Genomic DNA, 18,849 nt, shown 5'->3' on the forward strand with positions numbered 1-18,849 from the left:
CGTCAGGATGTGAATAACCCTGTTCATTGTGTTTTCTGTATCTTTTGACACCTCTTCTTGTCCACATGCTGTAGGGAGAACCATGTTCTGTGTGCCCCAGTCTCGGAGAGTTGCCTGCTAACGTCATGCCCGGCACTGCCACCCACACCTTGCAACAGAAGGGAGAGAAAGGAGAGCCTGGAGTGGGACACAAGGGAGAACAAGTAAGTCTGTTCTAGTAATTCAAGTGCTGATTAAGCAGAGCATTTGAAATATCCAAAGACACTACCAAAGTAAAAACAATACTGCTGGTTTGTCGGTATGTTTCCTTGCATGTGTGAACAATAATAAGGAACTTGAACAAAATGATGTACAGTGTTATCGTTCACTTTTTCTTCTCCACAAGGGGGTGCCAGGACTGGCAGGATCACCTGGCCTTCAAGGAGAGACGGTAAGAGACATAAAAATAAAACAGACTGAGAAGAGGGAGCTCAGTAAGTTTTTGAATGTGGTTCTTAGTAGACTTCATGAGGAAGTAATCACAGCAGTGGCTAAAATTGTCAGCCACAGGGATTTTACTCAGCAGGGAACTTATCAGTCAAAAGAGAAGGTAGTTTAAAAAAAAGCCTTAATCATTTGACATGGCTCCCCGTGGGGTGCAGCTTACTATGAAATGTGAATTACCAATTTAAAAGATGCATCTGTATATATATATATATATAAATTAGATACTGAAGTGTTTTTTTCTCTGCTTGTGTATGCAGGGTAGTGCAGGCAGCAAAGGCGCTGATGGTAAGCCGGTGAGTTGAGATTCACTTCTTTGAAATTCAAAGTCATACTTCACATCCTGAATCAGTGATGTTGTGAAATGAAATGTGTCCATTTGACAGGGAAAAACTGGACCAAGGGGCCCCAGTGGCAAAGATGGACAGAAAGGCCCAAAGGTAGGAGAATAGTGCAGAGTGCAATGATGAACTCTGATAACCTGATTCCAGACTTGTTCCTCAGTGTTTTCAAAGTAATAATGGTGCAGTGTTGCTGCACCCTGCTTGTTGGGATGTTTAACATTTTCAATGCCTTACTTTCATGATACAGTTTTATTGTTATATTATATTTTCCCTTTGACAGGGAGAGCAAGGGATGCCTGGTGTTGGTACCCCTGGCCTAAAGGGTGCAAAGGTAAGTGCAGACATATGTATTGCTTTTAGCATTTTGTAGCGTGATTGTCATGCACGCTAAGTTTCCTGACTGTCCTAGGGCGAGTGTGGTGTATGCCAGCCAGCTGAGGTGGGCAGCGGACCTGCTGGTTACAAAATGCCTGGCCAACCAGGCCCTCCAGGGCCACCTGGACCTCCAGGTCTTGGAGCTGATGGCAAACAGGTGCGACTGCTCTTTAAGAAGAATATCTAGATTTGAATGCACACAGGCTGCTTTTTTGGAGACTTTTGGAGATTTTGGACTTGCTTTGTCTTTCCTTAAATCACAGCCTTTTTGAATTGGAAACAAACTGATTAGACTGGTCAAGGGGCTAGAAAAGATACTTATAGTATCCTTGCATATCCAACACTGCGAACTGAAAGGAGGAACACACACACAGTGTGTTAGGTGAGGAAAAGGCCAGGGACTCCTAAGACTTTCTTGGCCCTTCCTTTAGAGGGCATGTTGCCCTTTAAGACCTCATCACTGCCTTCACCCCATCTTTGATTCCTCTCGCCTGGGCTTTTGGATCTTAGTGTGGCAAACCTGAGCTCTGTTCTGCAGCGTGCCGCACGACTGGTCCAACGAATGTTACCTGCTTGGCACAACAGTTTTTTTCAAGTTTGAAAAAAACCTGTCATTGTGTGTTGTGTCATATATTCAATCAATGTTTTTACTTGATGAAAGAGGGATGATAATAATAGCTATGCAGTGAGTGTTCTAAGACAGACTCAGCAGAAGAGGGCAAATGCTAACAGAGACTTGAAACTTCAGGTCAAAGACTTAAGACTTGTCTTGAGACTTGAGGTCAGACTTGTACCCGTCTCTGCTAAGTGTAATAAATCTCTGTTGGCTTCTGTCGACCCCCCCCCAATTACACGCTGTGTGCCTCTGTGGTGTGCCTTATGTCAATAGTTATTTTGCCTTCTACAATACTTGCCAATGACTGTTACAGAGTATAATGGTGGTGTGTGTGTATGCATGCACCTGTATACTTTTTTTTTTTTAACACTTTATTTGTAATTTTCAGTTAACATATAAAACAATTACTATTCTCTGTATTACAAATATGCACCTGTATACTTTTAACTGTGATTTTTGTATTTCACCCTACTTTCTCACACAGGGCCTGCCAGGTCTTGCTGGTGCAAAGGGAGACAAGGTAAATTTCTTCTCAAGGTTTTTTTGCAGTCTCTATGTTACATAACCCACTGCATGACCTGGAGTCGCTGGTGGTCTTCAGAGACAGTCAGACTTTACCAACTAATTTGTCTCTCTACTGGGAGCGAGGATGTCTTCAGAAAAATTACCAAGCATGGGTTTAAAAAATATTTAAAAGGAGCTCAGGCACTCAAACTAATTTCAGGTTATTTCAATTCAAGTCACTCTTTTTGAACATATGCATCACTGCAACCCCCCCACCCAAAAAAAACAACAAAAAAACAACACAAAACAAAACAACAACACAAAAACAAAAATACCCAAAAAACAGCAAAATACATTTGTCACCAATAGAGCACTGGGTCCTTAAGTTACATTGATACTTTTCCAAGGAACTAGACTTGTGTGGAGTCAAACAGTTGCTGGATTATCTCTGTTTTAGAGTTAGATATACTGTATCTAGCAATGATATCTCAGCTAATTGTTTTTATTAAACATTAGATGTCAGCTCAGCCTCTAATATTGGCCTGAATGATGTATTCTGAACCAGACAATACCACTGGCCCAACCATCTAAGGGGTTTTAAATATTTTAAGTCATGCATCATTCACATCCACGTTTGCTTTCTAGCAGCACACTTCTTTCAACCACCAACAGTTATCATACCATGAAACCAACTACAGGACTATGTATTGTTGACATTCTTCTATGGATGCACAACACAAATAAAATGGGCAAGTACTTGTAAAACCACTGCACCCTGGTGTTGCCGGTACAAAGCTTCAGCATGTATTTTTCATGTTAGCGCTGGGACATAGAAGGGTATCCTTTTTTCATTGTATTTCAATTTTACCAGGGTGAAACGGGAGACCAAGGAGATAATGGACTGGATGGAGCTGCTGGAGCACCAGGACTGCCCGGAGAGCCTGGTCGCGATGGACTAATGGGCTTAAAGGGAGAGAAGGTACAGAGTGGCTGAACTAAGTCAGATCAAATTAACTTTAATTTTTCATTACCCTGCTGTTCTTTTCTTTTCTTTAAAAAAAAACAATTGTGGCAGTATAAGATATAGCAAGCCTTATGCCTTTCTAAATGTGTTGTAGAAATCTAGTTAGGTCCATCCACCTGGGATGCCCAATTACAGGTGATATTTAAGATGCCACTGGACCAATAATGGTTTCCAGGGGTTAAAATCATCTGCAAAATTTTGTTTATTTTTTCCAGGGTGATGCCTGTACCAGCTGTCCTTCTCTGGGCACTGGAGTAGGTGACGGTGTAGCTGTGCCAGGTCCCAAAGGAGAGAGAGGAGACCCTGGTCCCCCAGGAGAAGGAAAGCCTGGCAAAAACGTAAGGGAACTGTGCAGTTACTTACGTCTGCCCCACTGGGGTATGAGCATTACTGATGATCATATCACTTGTTCCAGGGAAAACCAGGCTTACCAGGTGTGCAGGGGCCTGTCGGTCCCAAAGGAAGCAAGGTGTGAATGCCTATTTATTGTATCATCATGTTTATAATTATGTGTCTTTTCATGAGTCACTGGCAGATTCTAATCTGTCTTGTCTTGTGCCGCCTGCAGGGAGAAGCTGGTGTCGCAGGAGTCGGCCTTCAAGGACCTCAAGTAAGGCTGACATGTCTTTTAAAAGCACATCTGGATCAATAAAAAAGTTTAATGACAACAACTAATGCAGCTCTGTCAAACACGAAGGACACACAGCTTCTAGATGAAGGCACTCCAGCTGGGATCTCACTAATGAACACCATACTCTCCTTTTATGTCAGCATTTAGATTTTTCCTCCCTCCGAGGTCTAAAAAAACATAAATGTCACAAGGTTTTAAATAACCATCCAAATCTAATCCTCTTTCAAATCCTCTGATTCATCATGTCATGGAATCTTCATTTGATGCTGTGTTGACCTGGGGAAAGCAGTCCCCATCTTCACTGCACACTCTGCTCTCTGTCTCCTCCCATTCTTAATCCCCTTTTTGTTTGGTCTTTTCATTTATTTCTAGGGTGAAGAAGGACCACGAGGGCTGGCAGGACCTGTAGTAAGTTTCACCCATATTTCTAAGTTTAACTCCAGTTTAACTTTGCATATTTTTAATTTGGTCTTGTGCTTTGTATAGGGACCTCCTGGAGCCATAGGATTACCTGGCCCTATCGGCCCTGGAGGGGAAAAGGTAGCATTAAATAGATTGGTGGAGAATCAACATATCATTGCAATATGCAGTCAAATGAACCCTGTTCTTCGTAGCAAAGTGAAGCTCTGAGACTCACACAGTGTGTGTTTCTTGTTCATAGGGCTCACGAGGAGATATAGGGCTTCCTGGACCACAGGGGCCTGTGGGCCGTGGAGTAGAAGGGCCCCCGGTAGGACATTAATGTATCTTTTTGCAAATGTGTATATAATGTCATGCTTTGATATTGCCAAACACTGATTTCTATTTATGTTTTGACCCACAGGGGAAAGATGGAGCACCTGGCTCTATGGGATTGCCAGGAGGTGATGGCAGACCTGTGAGTTGTCTTATTACGTACTGTGTGTATTTAATTTGCCTGTTTTCATGCATGTGCATCAGGAGCTTGAAGAGATGTTAGAGAAATTTAAGTAGTACACTGAGTTGTTGCCTCTGTGTTGGCGTCAGTTCAGAGTTTTAATTTTCTCTGAGCTTCTTTGGGAATTGTCCTTGATTTAGGCATCATTTGTAACCAAGGATGTCTGCCTCTATCCATAGCAGGGGCAATGTCTGCTCCCATCTCATCTTCTGTCCCCTGATCTACACTCAGTTCACTGCCCTGTGAGCTTTCTTCTGGAACAACAAAACAAGACTAACTAAATGTTTGTGTGTGTGTGTTGTCTTCTTCTCTTGCAGGGACGTGATGGAGCTAGGGGGGACAAGGTAAGTCTACCGTTTTGTTTGGATGAAGGGATCTGGAGGGGTTTAAATATAAGGGGGTGGAACAGATGGTAATCGCAAGAGATGGTTCAACACCCTCCCACTCCCCCTGATATCGCCACACACACACACACACACATGTGCTGGCACACAGATGCACACAGGGGCCTCAGGGCATGGAGAGAGTAGTGACGGAGGTGACAAGTGTACTGTTGCTGGCAGACAAGAGGAGTTTCGGGGTCTTAAGAGACACTGTGTGTGAGACTATTAATTACCGAATTTTTAGAGCCACCAGTCACTGTCACTGAGAGGGTGGGAAAGATGAAGAAGTGGTGGAGACAGTGCTTAAGGGTCAGCAGGGGTGTAAGATATTGGGACGGAAGCCTTTGTGATGGCTATGTTTAATGGAAAACTAAAGTTAAGAAAGAGGAAAAGGTGGGAGAGTTAGAGAGAATGACCAAAAGAGGTAGCATTTAGGGAGTCTTAAAAGTTGTAGCTATTCTGGGAAAGCTCATGTATACTTTAAGGAGGAAAGATATGAGTCAAGTGTGTAATTAGGTCTATCAGGTGGGCTCTTCTTGTTATAGATTTTACAGGAATTACTCCCTTTTTTCATCAAAGCACAACACATTTATCGTTTTCTTGCACAACATCTAGGCTTTAGGGACAATTTCATGTAATGCAATGATTTCTCTTCATAAAATGGTATGAAAGACATTTGCTGCACTCCATTCCTTGGAGTTATGAGTACCTTTTTGATAGATAAGATTTCAGGATTTAGCAAAAACTGAACAAAAGAATCCTGAAGGCTAAGACTTCTGACTTTCCTACAGTACCAGTGGTTTTAAAGTTGAATGAGGATTCAGTTTTTCGCAGCCTTTGCTTAAAATGTGCAAAGACTTTCACTTTATCCTTTTTTGTGGCTCTTTTCTTTGATGTATATTTCAGGGTGAACCTGGAGATTGCAACTGCAAAACAGTGACACATACAGGCATAGGAGGACCTGTGAGTACATGCTTTCACACATACACACTGTAAACATACAACAGAGAAATCCTGCTTCAATGCAGTTTGATACCCATTAATATTGTTTTAATATGCTTTCTTTAGGGTTTGTGTTCATGCTTGGTTATTTTCTCCTTTGCATCTGTCAACGACCTCAGATCAGACGAGACAACCCGCTGAATTTAAGCATATTACTAAGCGGAGGAAAAGAAACTTCAAAACTGACATTTGTTGCATTATTGTTAACCACACACTGTGTGCTTTATGTAAATTCTGTTTGTGTAAGCATCAGTGCTGCTCTGATTTTGACTATATTTGCCCTCCAGGGAGCTCCAGGAACTCCAACAAATGCATGGCAGACTGGGCCTCAGGTCTGATATGTCAACCAGTCGCCCGATCTGATAACTTGGGCTCTGTTTGAAAGCCTTGTTTCACTTCTTACCTTGCAAAGTTTTACACTCACTCAAATAACTTGTGATTGACTTTGACTGATACCATTTGTATGTTTCAGGGCCCACCAGGACCTCCTGGGCCCCCTGGCCCACCAGGAGCACTCGGAATCGAAGGTCCTCAGGTAACAGAGCGTTAAGATGGTGAGGGAGGGTGGGGTCTCTTCAGTTCAATTCAGCAGCTGCTTCATCAGCCTGAATTGAACAAGCTACTTGATGATATTGACTTTCATCTTTTGCATCTGGGGGATGTAAACAAGGCTTTGACATGCTTGGCATCTCTAGGGGTCCATGATGTGCATGGAGGAAATGCAGTATGTTGCTTTGTTTAAAACAGGCAAATAATATGGTGCTTTAAGCTTTAACCCTTGTGGGTGGCAAGCTTCGGTAATGTCTTTTCAGACATACACAGTTATTTGGAGGTCTGGTTTTAAGTTTGAAAATTTAAATATGATGCAGTGTTTACCCAAAGTGCGATTTGATACATCTGTGAAGTTTGTCATTCAAACAGACCTTCAAATAAAGTGTTGCTGTGCTACAGGAGTCAAAGGTGTGAGAAAGACCTTAGATGTGGTGATGGTAACTGGATGGAAGAGGTCATGTCAATGACAAGGGGGCATTTTTAATATTACTTAACACAAATAGATTGGATATTTTTTTAAATTTGCATTGTTAAATGGAATCTTTTTGAGATTTTTTTTAAAATTATTATTATTAATTTGATTTGTTGTGGAGAGGGAACAGGTTTGACCATTTTGATCCTGCCCCTTTGACTCTACCTTGAGCACTGGTGGAGATGGGAGTGGCTAGCCCTCTATTGGCAACCGATAAGTTCAACCTCAGTTCCTTCTTTCAGGGTATCCCCGGAAACGACGGGAAATCGTGTTTGCCTGCATCCGTAAGTAAAATTAGAGAGAAAAGGAGGAGAGGCGGCTGTTATCTACTGACTGGAGATCTGGGGCCTCATGTATAAATGATGCAAAAGCACAGAATTAGTATGTGTCAGGAAGTGCTTTTCATAAAAAAGAAGCTCCTGTTCTTCCATGTGTCCTTAATTTGATTTTAAAATGTTGAGGTCAGTTAAGGGAAGAAATACAGTAATAAAAGGGCATGAAACATTACTATCACACCTGTGAAAGGAGAGAAAGATTCACCCCTGTGAAATCACATTGAGCAGAATGGCTGCTTTTGTGCTGTGTAAGGATGAGCTGGTTGAGTTTGGTTTGTGTCACACAGCATTGAAAAGTTGGTTGGTATCTATTGATGCATAAACCTGCATATTTCATAATGACACATCATGAAATATGTAGGAATGTATCAACAATTCATAATTTTATTAAGTTTATCCTGTTGTAGAGCTGGCCTCGGATTTCATTCACGTTGTGTCTTGTGTCTTGTGGACAAAGTTAGTCTGGCGACAGAAGGTACAAGGACAACATCAAAGTGGAGAAATGAGGTGCAGTGTGGCAAACTTATCTGTGGACAGTATTATGGTGTCAGTTTTGTTTCTTTCAAGTCTGATGATGGCTTAATTTCATTAAGGGAACATCAATGCTGATCTCTAGCCAGCACTCAAGGGGAACTTCACCTTCAGCACAAGAATTAAAGTAGCAGATTAATGGAGGAAAGGGAGGGACTCAAAGTTCAGTGGATGAGGGGAGTGGATTTGAGACTCATTTTACAGAAACTTTCTGCATAAGTGTCCATTGACCCCATGTATTGATGCAGTATCTCTATGGTTATAGTCACTGCAGAGTGATAGACATCATAGGTTAAAAATAAAGGTACTTCAGCTCTAACCTATTGCTGAATTGCTTAATATTCTTTCTCACTTTAAGAGGTTTGACTAAAGTGTATAATAGTTGGCGCCCTCTGTCCTCCACAATCAACTTCCACTCATGTCCCAGGCCTGATTTGCCTCATTGTTGCTACATTAAGCAGCACTGTAAACTTTCTTCCACTGTTCTGGTACTAGGGCTGTCACTCAAAGTGTCAGCATGGCTCTAAGGACTCTGAAAAATTGCTTGGTCTTTGAAACACAACAAGCCACTCAGAAAAATCACAAAGTTAGCAATTTGTGGATCCCTATAGAGAGACGCACAAGTGAACGCTGCACGGTGACATGTAATTATAGGGAACCTTCTTTTGAGCAAGCCTGTTAATGCACAAGGCCTTGCTCTGCCAGTAGCAGGCGGCATCAAGTAGCCTTTCTAGCTAATGGCTCCAGTTTGAACAATGTCAAATAGGTTTGTAATGACTTTGAAACCAGGCCAGGTGCTATTGACAGTCTCTCAGTGAAAAGGGTCCCACTGCTTTGATAGGGAGCGGATCCCCTTTCACGGTAACTATGATTGGTCATGTGGCGTGAGTGGTTTTTATTTCAGAACTCATGATAAATAAACATAACGTAACTCCATTGCCCCCCCCCCCCCCTAATATATGTGTTTGTACATGTGAGTATGTGCTGTATTATTTAGGCAACACTATGAATTTTACATTTTTTGGTGTTGGCTCAACACTATTAAATTACACCCTCAGGCTATTACTGGGTAACGTTTTTTCTTTTTTCTTTTTTTCCTTTATCTGTCTGTATCAGTGATTGTTTTGCATTTGACATTCAAATCATGTATCTGCAAATAGTGTAATAAGTGAAATGTTGGCGTTCATACAGACTACAGCTTTCTTGGTCACTGAGACTTGAAGAGTATTACACAGTGTAGTGCTGTGTGATAAATAGTTATGTATGGTTAATAGACATGTGGGTTTGGGTAATGAACCATAAAATTATTTGCTATTGTAGAGTAAAGAAAAAATAATTTTATGTTTGAGACTGGGTGTGATGCCGTTGCAGTGTCACGGTCCTTAAAGAAATCCTACTTCACTACAATCAAGAAATTTGTTTTGATTTGTGGACCTTAAAGAAAACAGACAATTTTGATCACATGATTTCCACTGAATCACAATTAGAAAACTCTTAAATTGATATTAATTCAGTTTCCATTTCCATGCACCCTTTTTTTTAGGTCTCCCCTGGACCAAACCAGTTTCCTCAGGACCCTCCTGACCCAAGCAAGGATGTAAGTTAATCAGTAAAATTATGCATTTAGGGTAATAGGGTTTATATTCATTGACTTTCTGTGCAGCTTTGCTAGTTTTTTGCATTAAAACTCTTGCTATGTATGCCTTAGTGTTTCTGTGAGCACGTGTATGTTCTATAACACAGGAAGACTGTGATGGGGGCTGCTCCTCGGGGTTGCCAGGTGTGCCAGGCCAGTCTGGGGCCAAGGGTGAAAAAGGAGATCAGGGAAAGCCTGGTGTAACCCCATTGGACGGCTGTGACAGGGTGAGACTTGGAGTTACTGGGTGTTTCTTGTCAAAACATTTTCAGCTTCACTATATGATTCTCCCAATGCAGAATCATATGAAATCTCCTTAAACGTAGAATTACTATTTCATTGGGTTTCAATGAATGCACAATGAGTATCCCTCATTTTGCAGTGTATTTAAGTTTGCATGGCTTGATGTGAGTAGTCACTCTGACATATTATAGTACCAGCAGAGAAGCAAGTACTTTGATCACTTATTCTCTTGTCTGCTTGCAGTGTTTGGAGAGACTGCAGAGGGAGCAGGAGACACCAGCAGTGGTCAGCAGAGATCATTGTCTTATTCTATAGAAATAGTAGTAATAATAATTATCATCATTATCATTAGAATAAACATTAATTATAGAGCACATTTCTTAACAGAATGAAACCAAAAAGGAAAAAATAAAAGGCATGACACAGATGCATAAGATCAAGTTAGTGTGGATATTCAGTGTAGATATACAGTCATGGATATGGACACTATTTCTTGACAGAGCGGTGACAAACCATGCACAGGAGCACCCGGAGTTCCAGGAACACCTGGATCTCCAGGACAGCCAGTGAGTCTGTCTCTGTTTTTTCTGCACATGAGTCCATATGTATGTCTGCATTTGTGTATATACAGTACTGTATGCATACCCAAATGACTACACAGACTTCAGGATGAACCTTCTCTCCACATCTTCATTACAGGGTACACATGGGGAGAGAGGTCAAGCTGGAATACCAGGAAACATGGTAAGGCTTTGTCTCGATCATTACATCTAGATCATTTTCTGTTAAAAGAAGAGCAACTTGAACTCAGCAGCAAAACAAATACTAATTTCCCTTCAGAAGCTCCACTTCCTTTCATGGAGGTGGATTGCCGAGGCAATGACAAAATGGTAGAATTCAGAGCATCTAATGTTGAAGTGGACGTGGATATTGAAGCAAATCAAACCTTTCTTTCTTTCTTTCTTTCTTTTTATTTATTCCAGCCAAGGCAATTTCAAACCTTACACTAATAACTTCATCAATGCACAGATGTTTGAGATTGAATTGTTTAGATTGTTTTTCCAAAGTTACAGTAACAGAAGAGAGGACCTTGGGTTTGTAGTTAAAGGGACAACGAGGAGTTTTGGAAAAGCGAAGCGTTTTCACACTACATTTATGAGCCTCCGTGCGCACCGTACATTTCTTTGACCGGGCGCAAGACGGACTCATGTTTTCATTCATCAATAATTAAAGTCAGAGGTTCAAAGAGGTTCACATACCACCGTAGTTCCGACCATAAACGGCGATGCGGCTGCGTTATTCTCATAACTCGCCACGAAAGGAAACGCTGGTCGGCTCGACCAGCACTTCCGCCACCACTAATAATAACAAAATAACGATAGAGACAGAACGATATATTTATCGAAAATGGGCCCATTAACAAGTGTGGATAGCGGAGATTCATCCACATTAACGTGAGACTTTTTTATAACCGAATAGAAACTCCTCGTTGTCCCTTTAAGGTAACTAACAACTAAGGTACAGAAGGGTGATCTAGGAGCATTTTGAATTACAATATGCATACATTCAAATGAACAAAGCCTCAAGTTTCCTGTGGCATTAAAAGCCTTTACACATTGCACCATCTTACAGACAAAACAACAAGACACACAATTACGGGCTACATGTTTCTGATGTAAAGCTAATGCAGAGAGGACAAGCCAGTAAACTGCAACAACATATCGTTAGACAAATGTCCATGGACCAATCATTTAATGTGGCTGGGCACAAACACATACCTGTACACGTACCTGAATGTAACTAATCACTTTGGAGCGTCTACAAGCAGGACTTAACAATTCTGACCTACAGTATAGGCTCTGTGAAACATAGTAAAGCTAATGTTAGCCACCTCTGGACCACTGTGACGAAGCCTGGTGAACCGATGGACATTCAGAGCATCTATAAAGGTTTTAAAGTTTTACGGGCCTCATCACTCTCTGTTCACTCGGCCTTCTCCTTGTCATTCAGGGTGTAGGCCAGTCCCAGTAGATAAGTTCAGGGCTGAATTTCTTTCCTATTTCTCTCCCAGCGGTTTAAAGCCTCACTAATATTAACATGACTCTTCACCCTTGCCTGATCATAGTACTTACTTTTCAATTTTTGTTCGGCTGACCTTCTCCTCTGCGGCTTTTCCTTAACCATCTCTCCTTCTTGACAATGCCGTCATGTCATGGGGTATATACTGCTGTCATCGCTCACTGTCTACAGAACAGACAGCAGACTAGAAGGAAATTTGGGATTTGAGTCAACTACTCACCCTTCACTGCCTAGACTAGAAAGCTGTGATGTGTACTCTTCTTTTGGAATTCTCATTTACCCTGTGAATATGCCTACAATACCTATTTGGAGATTTTAAAAGTTTTCTAATACATCATATTCTAACTTTCTATGTTTTAGAATGAGAGCAGGAAGTGCATTCCATATATTAGGTTTCTATAACTTCAGTAAGGGGAACAATTTGATTTTAGGACAGCACCATTGGGTTTTTTTTTCTCTTAGAGCTTTAGATATGAATTGCCTTGAAGAGAGGTTGTGTTTGTCACTTTCCATGAGCTCACAGAGCCCCCTACTGTTCTGACTGAAAATGTTATACAAGGTAGCCGAACACAATCATCTGTGATTCATACCAGTACACTCTTGTGATGTGCGGTGCTGTGTTTTATTCATTGGAAGCAGCTGAAACCTGCTTCAATCAGAAGTGTGAATAGAGTTTGTATTTGTTTGACTTGTTTCAGTTGTTATCAAAATTCATTTCATGGTTTTCTGTCAACAGGGACCACCTGGTTTCCCCGGTGAACAGGGACGACCTGGTTTACCCGTAAGTTTTACCCATAACTTCAATGTCACTTTCTTGGTTTTTTCTTTCCTTCTTGTACATTAGAATAACAATACTCTATACTAGGTCGGTCTAGAATCTAACTTTGAGTAAAAGGATGTAAAATTTGTCACTGTGTAATTAGTATTTCACTGTTGTAGCTGATCAAAGTGGCACTAATTTTACTCATATCCACCTCGCGTGGAATTATGAGATGATTCATTAAATGAGATTGATTTTTAATTGTTTTTTTTTACTCTTCTCACTTTTTCCTTTTCTCTAATTTGACTATTTGAACAGTTTGGACTTGCTTTTTAAATTGAGCCATCTCACAATTAACAGGGGGCAAATGTCTCCTTGGTAACTGACAACAGCTTCTGAAATATGACAAGAGACTCCAGCAACTGCTGAGACTGCTTTTTGTCACAAGCTAAAGGGGCTGGGGTCCACTGGTTTAATTTCTAACAAAGCAATGGATCTGTCAAACTAATGTTGCGGAATAAAAGCACAACAGTCTTTTTTTTTGCTGAAATCCAGTGGCATGGAACTATAAAGTAGCATGACATGGAAACATTCAAGCAGTCTACGAGTACCTTAAAGTTGGACCTAAGTACACCACTCGAAGAAATGTCTGTGGTGATGACTTTCCATTTCTGCTTTTAGTGTCTTAATATCATCTGTGCCTCTGTTTCTTTTTGCCTTTTTCTCTCAAATACGGATCATCTCCCTTTTAAATCAAGGATCCCCTGATTGTCCCCTCTTTGCCATCTCTCCATCCTCCCCGCTTCTCTCCATGGCTCTTTAATGAAAGTTATTCCAGACGAGGAAATGATTTGGTTGTCTCTTTCTCCAGTTGTTCAATTACTCCCTTGTCTAAGTGATGGAGAGTAGGAGCGCCGCTGTTGTAGAGTCAGAGCTCCCCCCCCCCACTCTCTCTCTCTTCCTCCTCATACAGATTTATTTTTTTAGGAGAATAGAGATACTAAATGGATGAGCCATGTGAGCGCTGCATGGAATCCATTTTCAGTCTAGTAGCACTTTATAGCAGGTGCTAGATTCTGCTGGGTGCAGTGTGAGAGAGAGGGAGAGAGATGTGACCCTGCTGCTGAATATATTACTCATATTCACTGCTGTGAAGTTACTCACAATGATCAGCTACTAATTAGTTTCCTCTCAGCATGATCAATCAGTAATTATTTTTCTCTAATTTACAGTCAATAATCGCTCTCAAGTCAAAAGCAATCACGCTACTGAATCTTGCGTCTCACACTGACATTCTTACTTGTTTTTGAAGTGCAGTTTTATTTCTAAGTTCTAAAAGGACAATTCACATTAACAACAGCTTCTGCAGCAGCTCCGACAGTTTCAATATAATAATAATAATGATGAGAGTATCTTCAATTTCCTCTGACATTCTCTTATTTTCTCATTTTTCAAAACTTCTCTCCTTCCTTTCCTCACAGCACTCATCTGTCTTACACTTGCAGCCGCTGTTGCTAGGCGACAGATCACACTCGCACATGCATATTAATATTTATGTCAAATTAATAGACTGTGAAATATACGTTTTCGATACATCGAGGGATCACTCTGTGGAAAGTCTATGCACGACAGAAGTGAAGCGGGCATTTTGTTGCTTAGTAACTACACACGGCACACTGCTCATTTTTTCTTTGTTTTATGTTTGTTTGATGAAAGAGCATGGTCATAAAGAGATAAATTACTTCATCAAATCTGCAGCATTGTTAAGATTTGAATGAGAGCGTAAGGGAGGAAACACTCGAAAATCAATGTCCTTTATTCAAAAAAGAAAAATTAACAAATTGGTCTGTGAAGACAGCGTTCAGCCTGTGAACATCACCATCCTGAAGCCTCATGGAGGTGCAGAGCAAAAGGACAAACTCAAATGTAGGCATTCCCTCAGGGAGCTGATCCGAGCCTGTTAGCTGTTTCCTCTATTTGATATTGACTTGGCTCGTGCTTGGCTTATTTCTACCTCTTCCTGACATACATATCACACCCTGTCCTTCATTCTCTAATAATCCTTCTCTCCCGTCATTCTCAGGGTCAGCAGGGTGAGAGAGGGGAATCTGGCCTTCCAGGATTGAAGGGAGAGCAGGTAACTATCTGCCAATCAATTGCCTTGAAATTATAACATGTAGGAAAATAATTGGTTTCCTTGTATGATTGACTGTATGATCTTTACCTCAGGGCCCTCCGGGGACCTCCGGCTATCCGGGAAGCATGGGACCGCCTGGACTGCCAGTAAGTTACTCTTGACGCCTCATTATAACTGTGGCATTGACAACAAACTTACAACTTTAATGGATGGATAGGTGGTTACATTGATGTGAGCAGACATTGATTCACTGCCGGTTTTATTTGTCAGGGGCTGAAGGGTGAACGTGGGAGCCCAGGAAGCAGTGGTCAGAAAGGAGAATCAGTAAGCCACTAACACAGCTCAGTTACGTAAACTCACAGTGAATCTGCAGCTTGTGTTGTGTTACTATACTCTACTTCCCTCTGTCTGCAGGGTCCTCCTGGTAACCCCGGGTATCAAGGACAAGCTGGCTCACCGGTCAGTGCATCATCATAAATTTTGCTTAGCAACATTTCAGGTCTGGCTTCTTCATTTATCATTACAAAGTTCAATAACTGCTTCATAACTTGAGCCAATCTGTGTCTACAGGGCATTAAAGGAGACACAGGACCATCAGGACCTCCTGGTACCAAAGGAGAACAGGTATCTATGACACACACTAACACTTACATGCACTGAATAAGAAAAAAATGACTATTTGAAACAAATTAAACATAGTTACATGTCACTCCTTTTATTTTAAGGGTTTCCAAGGACAGTCGGGCTTCCCAGGACCACCGGTATGACAAGTTTCTTTGTTACAAATTGTTTTTTTTAAAAGAGTGTAGAGACTTTTCAAATTTACTGTGTATCATTTTAGGGTGCACCAGGTCCCTCTGGAAAACCTGGAAGGGAAGGGGTCACAGGACTCAAAGGTGAAAGAGTGAGTACAAAACACACCTTTAGCTGTTTCTGCTGGTCTTTCCATCCAAAGCAATTATCTACTGTACTGAAGATTCCTACTTGTATAGGGCAACGATGGTGTCCAAGGATCTCAGGGATCATCTGGAGCCCCAGGCCGACCAGGCTCCCCAGGATTGATGGTATGTATTTTGTGTGTGTGTGTGTGTGTGTGTGTGTGAGAGAACTGTATGCTGTTCAGAATCCACATCTGTCTCTGTGTTTGCATCCAAAGGGCCCCCCTGGCATTTCAGGATTCGATGGGAAAGATGGTAAACCAGGCCTGCGGGTAAGACACACCCATGCATCACATGGATGGCATGCCCACACACACATGCAGAATATCCAAACACATAATGTAGTGAAGCTATAGTGAGTAATGCACAAGACATGAATATATTAGTTGACCTTTGACAGTGGCTATTTTTCGTTGTCAGGGAGAAACAGGCCTTCCAGGCCCAGCTGGACCAAGAGGAATCCCAGTGAGTATCACCATCAACTTAACATTGACATGACCATTTGATGCTCTATTTATTCAGTGCAGAAAACAATGAAAACAATGAATTAGGTATGAGAAGTATTATGATGCATGTATGCGTGTATACGCTGCCACCAAAAGGGAGCAAAATCAGCTTTTAGTACTGTGCACAATACAATTCATGTTTTGTATGAATAATTTGTAATATTTCCTTTTAGCTATTTAGACTCACAGTCACGAGATTAAAATGACAAAAAAGCCTTTAATTCATGACCAGTCATGCCATGTTAGCATCATAACCATATAGATGGTAATGTCACTTGATCTGTCGGTGGCCCACTTGGGTTAAAGCTGAAATATCTCAGCAACTATTAAATGGACGTTTGAGGTCCCCACATGATGCATCCTTCTGATTATTGGTCACCTGGATTTTCCTCTGGCGTCACCAGGAGCTTTTCCCTTCCTCTGGGAAATATCCCAAACATCTACACGAAGGTCTGGCACAAGATTTTTGCACAGGCATTCATGGGCCCTAGAGGATTATACCTGATTACCTTGATGATCCTCTGGCATTTCCTCAGGATTTTTTGGTATTTAGAGAAATGTCTCCACAGTGTGGATCGCCGTGGCATTTGGTATGGATATTCACAAGCCCCTAGACAGTGAACCATTGGTGACCACAATAAGTTTCACAAGTGACTCAAGCAAGTTAACATTTTCTCTTAATTACTTCACAAAATTGCAATGCAATTTTTTTTAGCTTTAATTGAAATTTGCCCGTGATACCAAATACCTTCAAAACTGACGGTTCAAACAAGCACATTAATTTGTGTTAAATGCTCATTAAAATCTAATATATGTTAGAATTTAGCTCCAAGGCTAAGTGAAGCCACAAGCAAGACTAGTTGGTAAGACATGATGTCCCGGGATATAAATGTAAATGTTGTGTTTATCCAAGCAGGAATGTCCTCATTATTTTTCACATACAGTACAGTAGCTTGTTTTGGTAGATATGATGCATAAGGCATTAGGCATTTAAATACAGTGCATTACAACTGCATTAGCATAGCTCACCTTCCGCTTCCACAAACAGCAGGCTAGTATGCAAAGCAGACATCATGACTAAAGCTTTGTCACCGAAAGTCTTTACAAAGCTATTCAAAGGAGAGAATGTTTGTTGTCCTACACATGTGGGGAAAAGTCTCAAGAAAGCTTAATTCTTGGCCATAATATAGCTTCACCAACAGCCTGCTATGCAAATTAGCATGGGCTGTTGCTCGTGATATTTTGCTCAACTCATCCATAATATCATAAATGTCACTAGTAATGGAACCCACTTTGAAAACTTCTAAGCTTCCTGTGTTCTACTCAGATCTTTCTAACTCTGTCTTTTATATCGACACAGCTGAGATGGTGATATTCACACACGGCGAAGAAAGGAGCTGCTTCTCTATTTCTTTTTCATTTCCTTCCCCGTATCTCAGTTGTGTTCCACCCAAGAGCAGGTGTTCAAGATTTCAAAGACATGTCTGCCTGTTCTTTGGCAGCCTCAACTTTGTGAATTTTGATACTGTACCAGTCTCATGCTCTTTGATGTCTCTCCTTAGGGATTCAAGGGGAAAACTGGCCATGTTGGCTTCCCTGGACAGAAGGTTAGCCAACAACTCACTGCTCTCCCATCACACTACGCCTGTCTGTTTGTCTATTCACTGTCCGTTGCTTGTTCATTAAAGCAAGTGGTTTTATCAAGATGATATTTCTGAAAACAGCAGGGATTTATTACTGTGCTCCCTGTTACTCTTCACTGGCATGCTGATGATGACGAGTGATGCATGCTCTCTGCTATGTTTTCATTACTTTCTCATCGTTTCCAGGGTGAACCTGGACCCACAGGTCCAACTGGGGCATCAGGCAGACCGGGACATGAGGTGAGTATTTTTTGTCTTCCACTCTTTTCTCCTATCAATATAAAAGATGAACATTAGAGAGCACAGGGATAGTCCACAGTCAGATCAATAAGGTGTCATTTGTGGTCTTTCCAGGGGGATCCTGGTACCCCAGGCACTCAGGGAAGACCTGGACCCGCTGGCCATGCTGTAAGTTTACTGCCATTTTAACCTTAGTGTACATACTATACCACCGATCTATAGTTGTATAGTGTGTCATATTTAAATCACATGTGTTTACTTTCCCCATCAGGGCCCTACCGGTCCAGCTGGACCTCCGGGACCTCCTGGTCCTTCAGGAGTGGTAAGAAAAACTCTGTAATTCCAGACTGGGGTGATTTAATAAGATTTATTAAAAATGTAATGTTTCCAGGGGGAAAATGAGTTGTTTCAGAGAGAGATAAACTATTGTGTTCAATGGATGACAAATATATAATCATTAATTATGGTTATTGTAAATAATTACAGAAGCTCTGCACTT

The 18,849-nt window shown here is 41.3% G+C and overlaps 1 protein-coding gene across 3 annotated transcripts in view; it reads left to right on the forward strand.

The window, feature by feature from the left end:
• The window catches only part of col16a1 (collagen, type XVI, alpha 1), a 69,758-nt gene that overhangs the window by 46,345 nt on the left and 4,564 nt on the right, over window positions 1-18,849 (forward strand). For 2 of the 3 annotated variants that reach the window (XM_083982438.1, XM_083982439.1), the window contains 40 exons: window positions 75-203; window positions 386-430; window positions 744-779; window positions 870-923; window positions 1,108-1,158; window positions 1,237-1,359; window positions 2,303-2,338; window positions 3,194-3,301; window positions 3,562-3,684; window positions 3,762-3,815; window positions 3,915-3,956; window positions 4,350-4,385; window positions 4,464-4,517; window positions 4,639-4,707; window positions 4,801-4,854; window positions 5,211-5,237; window positions 6,183-6,239; window positions 6,566-6,610; window positions 6,751-6,813; window positions 7,545-7,586; window positions 9,712-9,765; window positions 9,912-10,031; window positions 10,291-10,332; window positions 10,548-10,613; window positions 10,747-10,791; window positions 12,863-12,907; window positions 14,970-15,023; window positions 15,116-15,169; window positions 15,294-15,347; window positions 15,438-15,482; window positions 15,594-15,647; window positions 15,749-15,784; window positions 15,865-15,927; window positions 16,016-16,087; window positions 16,180-16,233; window positions 16,382-16,426; window positions 18,030-18,074; window positions 18,297-18,350; window positions 18,465-18,518; window positions 18,622-18,672. In XM_083982438.1, the coding sequence (XP_083838564.1) occupies window positions 75-203; window positions 386-430; window positions 744-779; window positions 870-923; window positions 1,108-1,158; window positions 1,237-1,359; window positions 2,303-2,338; window positions 3,194-3,301; window positions 3,562-3,684; window positions 3,762-3,815; window positions 3,915-3,956; window positions 4,350-4,385; window positions 4,464-4,517; window positions 4,639-4,707; window positions 4,801-4,854; window positions 5,211-5,237; window positions 6,183-6,239; window positions 6,566-6,610; window positions 6,751-6,813; window positions 7,545-7,586; window positions 9,712-9,765; window positions 9,912-10,031; window positions 10,291-10,332; window positions 10,548-10,613; window positions 10,747-10,791; window positions 12,863-12,907; window positions 14,970-15,023; window positions 15,116-15,169; window positions 15,294-15,347; window positions 15,438-15,482; window positions 15,594-15,647; window positions 15,749-15,784; window positions 15,865-15,927; window positions 16,016-16,087; window positions 16,180-16,233; window positions 16,382-16,426; window positions 18,030-18,074; window positions 18,297-18,350; window positions 18,465-18,518; window positions 18,622-18,672 (2,355 nt within the window). The remainder of the gene's footprint in view (window positions 1-74; window positions 204-385; window positions 431-743; window positions 780-869; window positions 924-1,107; window positions 1,159-1,236; window positions 1,360-2,302; window positions 2,339-3,193; window positions 3,302-3,561; window positions 3,685-3,761; window positions 3,816-3,914; window positions 3,957-4,349; window positions 4,386-4,463; window positions 4,518-4,638; window positions 4,708-4,800; window positions 4,855-5,210; window positions 5,238-6,182; window positions 6,240-6,565; window positions 6,611-6,750; window positions 6,814-7,544; window positions 7,587-9,711; window positions 9,766-9,911; window positions 10,032-10,290; window positions 10,333-10,547; window positions 10,614-10,746; window positions 10,792-12,862; window positions 12,908-14,969; window positions 15,024-15,115; window positions 15,170-15,293; window positions 15,348-15,437; window positions 15,483-15,593; window positions 15,648-15,748; window positions 15,785-15,864; window positions 15,928-16,015; window positions 16,088-16,179; window positions 16,234-16,381; window positions 16,427-18,029; window positions 18,075-18,296; window positions 18,351-18,464; window positions 18,519-18,621; window positions 18,673-18,849) is intronic. The other variant, XM_083982440.1, reaches the window with a different exon arrangement.

This window comes from Trachurus trachurus (assembly GCF_905171665.1).
Source record: "Trachurus trachurus genome assembly, chromosome: 11".
In the NCBI taxonomy this organism is placed as follows: domain Eukaryota; kingdom Metazoa; phylum Chordata; class Actinopteri; order Carangiformes; family Carangidae; genus Trachurus; species Trachurus trachurus.